The sequence below is a fragment of the Mus pahari genome, chromosome 3 (genome assembly GCF_900095145.1).
Source record: "Mus pahari chromosome 3, PAHARI_EIJ_v1.1, whole genome shotgun sequence".
In the NCBI taxonomy this organism is placed as follows: Eukaryota; Metazoa; Chordata; class Mammalia; order Rodentia; family Muridae; genus Mus; species Mus pahari.
This window is the reverse complement of record NC_034592.1, coordinates 114,356,461-114,360,206: the sequence shown is the minus strand read 5'-3', so window position 1 is coordinate 114,360,206 and position 3,746 is coordinate 114,356,461. Positions and strand designations below refer to the sequence as shown.

The 3,746-nt window shown below is 51.9% G+C and overlaps 1 protein-coding gene across 3 annotated transcripts in view; it reads right to left on the bottom strand.

Annotated features, from left to right (window-relative positions):
* Positions 1-6: 6 nt before the first annotated feature.
* Mavs (mitochondrial antiviral signaling protein) overlaps positions 7-3,746 on the bottom strand; it is a 13,978-nt gene continuing 10,238 nt past the window's right edge. For all 3 annotated transcript variants that reach the window (XM_021193617.2, XM_021193616.2, XM_029536722.1), the window contains 2 exons: positions 2,215-2,666; positions 7-1,502 (listed from right to left, as the gene is read on the bottom strand). In XM_021193617.2, the coding sequence (XP_021049276.1) occupies positions 1,086-1,502; positions 2,215-2,666 (869 nt within the window). In that variant the 3' untranslated portion in view covers positions 7-1,085. The remainder of the gene's footprint in view (positions 1,503-2,214; positions 2,667-3,746) is intronic.

The window sequence follows — 3,746 nt, the reverse complement described above, 5'->3', positions numbered from 1 at the left end:
ACACACACACACACACACATTGACCCCATCTCACAGGTAAGAAAAGTGAGGCACAGAGGTGAGGCCTACACCTGACCAGGGAGGAGACAGAAGCATGATGGAGAGGTGAAGGCTTCTCTCTCAAAGGCTGCAATTACCACTATGCACTCTGCCTCACACTCTCGCCTTAGCTCAACCAGCCTGGGCAGGAGGGCAAGAACTTGTCCTCACACCCTCTGGGATAGGCACTAGGCAAGTATCTGCATCCTTCAATCTCAGAGGAGCCCAGTAAAAGAGCTGTCCACTGTCTACACTGGGAACTAGAGAAGCTGGACATCTGCAAAGGCCAGAGGAAGGGTGGAACTGATGCAAGCTCAACCTGAGTTCTGCCCACTAGGTACCTCATCATCCAGTATAGAAAGAGAATGGAGACCAGGAGTGCAGAAGTGAAGAGGGATAAGGAGGTTGGAGAAAGGCTCCCTCTCAGGAGCTTCCTCAGGCCTGGCCGTTGCTTCTGGCCTTCTTAGAGTCCACAGAGAACCTCCAGACCCACCCTCGGGGTTGACTGGCTGTAGAGAGGGCCCAAAGGGGCAGGGCACTCAAAGCTCCCTAGAGACCAGCCACTCTGCTGCTCCCAGGCTCTCCTGCCAAGGCTTTAGACCAGCTGCCGGTGGAAGGTGTAAGATGCTATGGGAGCACTCATCAATGTACCTACGCTTGTGTTTCAGAAGACCTGGGTGAAATGAGGGGCATTGTCAACAGTGTGATACCTCCTCATCTTCAGACTTGGGCCAACAGGGATGAGGCTGCCGGGGATACCTCCTTAGGAGCACAGAACATGAAATCTTACACTGCCTCGTGGGCAGGTCAGGAGCAATGGAGGTAACACAGTGCCTCCAAAAGCTGAAGACCAGAAGACAACATGAACCAGGATAAAACAATGTCCCTCCCCCACCCAACACTGGTGGCGTCTTGGTGCAGCTATCCACCCGGATAGCTCCGTGGACCTCGCCATATTTAAGTTTCTCTGATGCAGCCTCTACCAGCCCAAGCCTAGAGAACATGCTTGGCAGAACTGAGCAAGAGAGCAGCCTACAGCTGAGGTGTCACTGGGCCAGGCGCCTACTACGGTACAGCATCACTGCCAGGAACGCAGCCAAGAGTGCACTGGTGGCCCCAAGCCACTTAGCCCAGGACACTGAACTGGCATAATGCTCTTCCTCTTCTTGGGGCTGCTGGGTGGCTAGTGGCTCAGGGCTTCCTAATAGATCAGCACTGGGGCTTTCGTCCACCTGGATTCTAAAGGATGAATACTCATTCTCCTCTGGACCGTGGTTGGGCTCTGAGACCAAGGAGCTGCTAGGGCTGATGGCAAGGTCCACAGAGCAAACTGAGAATGGCTGGGATACCAGCACACCTGGCTTGCTCATCTCTGGTCCAGAGTGTAAGCTCCTGATACTGCTATCTGGTCCAGTCTGGTTGCCTCCAGTGGTGACTTTGGTTGCTGGAGTCTCCAGGGTCTCCTGGAAACATAAGAAGAGGGGTCCAGGTGACAGGGAGATAAACCAGCGTATTGAGGGTTTGAGCTAGTATCTCACAATAGCCGAGATTACCCTCTCTTGGAGACTCAACACATTAGTGATAGGACACAGCTGAGTGGGAGGTGACCCTTCCAGGGCAGCCCTCTCCTTCTCACCAAACTGCTGTGAGCTCTACTGCAGGGGAGCCCTTGCTGGGATGTGACCCATCTTGTGCTACCTGGGCCTGAGAGCCACAGGGCAGGCACAAGATCCCAAGGTGTACAAACTTGGTTCCCTTAGGTAGACAGATGTACGGTCTTGGGGAAAGTGACTGTGGGGGGGGTCACGAGGTTAAAGGAACTACTCCAAGCAGGATGCTTGAGACCACTGTCAAATGAACAGGACACGAGGACACGTGAGCCACCATGTTCACTCCTCACTACTCCATCTACAAAACGGTACTGCTGAATTTCACTGGAGGCTTTGAGCTCCAAATGAGTTACACGTCAGCGGGGGTAGTCCCATGCCCCATCCTGCTAAAGGTCCCTACTCATTCTTCTTGGAAAACAAGGTGCAAGGGCTGGGTGGGGCTGCTTCCCATCTGTCCCAACACCTTGAAGAAACAGACGAGGGACAGCATAGAAAGTAAGAGTCTGAGGACAGGATCAGCTGTCTTGGCAAGGTAGCCTGAGTCACTCTCAGGAACAGGACTCACCTTGGGGTGCTTGCTGTTCCTCTCAGGTTGTACTATGTTGGCAGGTGATTTGGCCACACTAGCAGGCACTCTGGATGGCATTGTGCCCGAATACGCTGAGTTGCTGGGTAACTTTGATGGCGCTGTATCAGTGTGCACAGTAGAGGTCGCAGCCATGGACTTTGAGCTGAGGGGCAACTTGGAAGATGTGGTCTTTACCAATCTGAGAGAAGGCGCTGAGCTGGCAGTCGCAGAATTGGTGAGTGTAGTGCTCAAACCGGCGGCAGCTTTGGCCTGGTCACCAGCTCCCTTTGCAAAAGCAGATCCAGTGGACGAGGACAAAGGGGTATCAGCAGATACTGATACTGTGACCCCAGACAAGAGGTTTGTCCTCAGGGCAGTACGTGGAAGGGGCTGGAAGGAAACCGTTGGAGACACAGGTCCATAGGTTGCTAAGGGAACAGAGTCAACATCTACAGGTAGGGAGACAAAAGCAGAAACAAACCCAAAGGGTTTTAACTTAAGGGCTAGAGAAGGGTCCCCATGTCCTTGATCACATGGTCCCTTCCACATCCTGTCTCCCAATCTCCTCCCGTGGAGAAGACTCTTGCACCTCAGCCCTTACCTTGTAACCCTCGTCTGTCCCATCACCAAAGTAAAATGGGCTCTACCTTCATCCACACCCAGAAGTTTAAAATGGGTTCTAATTATTTTTTTCCTTGGACACTTGCCTCTTCTCCCACTCCGGCCTCTTCTACCTTGTCTTGAGGCATGAGCATGAATGTCCTGAGGCATTCATCTTACTACAGCCCCCACTACCTTCTAGCAGGAGAAATCCTGAATCGGGGCAATAGCAGGATGGCTCAACAGAACTACAAACCAGTCAACTGACCCACTGGTACCACCACCCCCACCCCCCAAGGATAGGGACCTAGTAGTCCCAGAAAGGGAGCTTGATCTGGGGAATCAGGAAGTACATAAAGTTGATGACATCAGACTCTTCACAGAACTCTGAGGATATACTTGCCATGGCTGACAAAGGTCAGAAGTGATGCCTGATGTCTCCCCCTCAACCTGACAGAAAATCTCCCGGAACCTGTGCTTGCAAACATGCTACAGTAAAGTGCTATTTGTGAAAGAAGACGGGAGCATTAGGAGGATTGCATCCGACCTTCACCCCTAGGGCACCAGGAACAAACAGAACACAGTTTAGAAAGTAGAGGTGAGCCACTCTAAAGTCGGGGTGGATAGACTATAGTCCTAAGGGGACACCAAGTTCTGACCCCTGACTGACTCATCTGGGGTTGAACCACTTTAGTGATTTTCTGGTGTCTTGGTTACTTTTCTATTGCTGTGACAATACCATGACCAAGAAAACTTATATAAGAAATCACTTAATTTGGGGCTCACAGTTTTAGAGGGTTAGAGTCCATGACCATCATGGTGGGAGCATGGTAGCAGGCAGGCAGGCATGGCATTGGAGCAGTAGCTGAGAGCTTACATCTAATACTTAAGCATGAGGCAGAAGAGAAAGAGAGAGAGAGAGAGAGAGA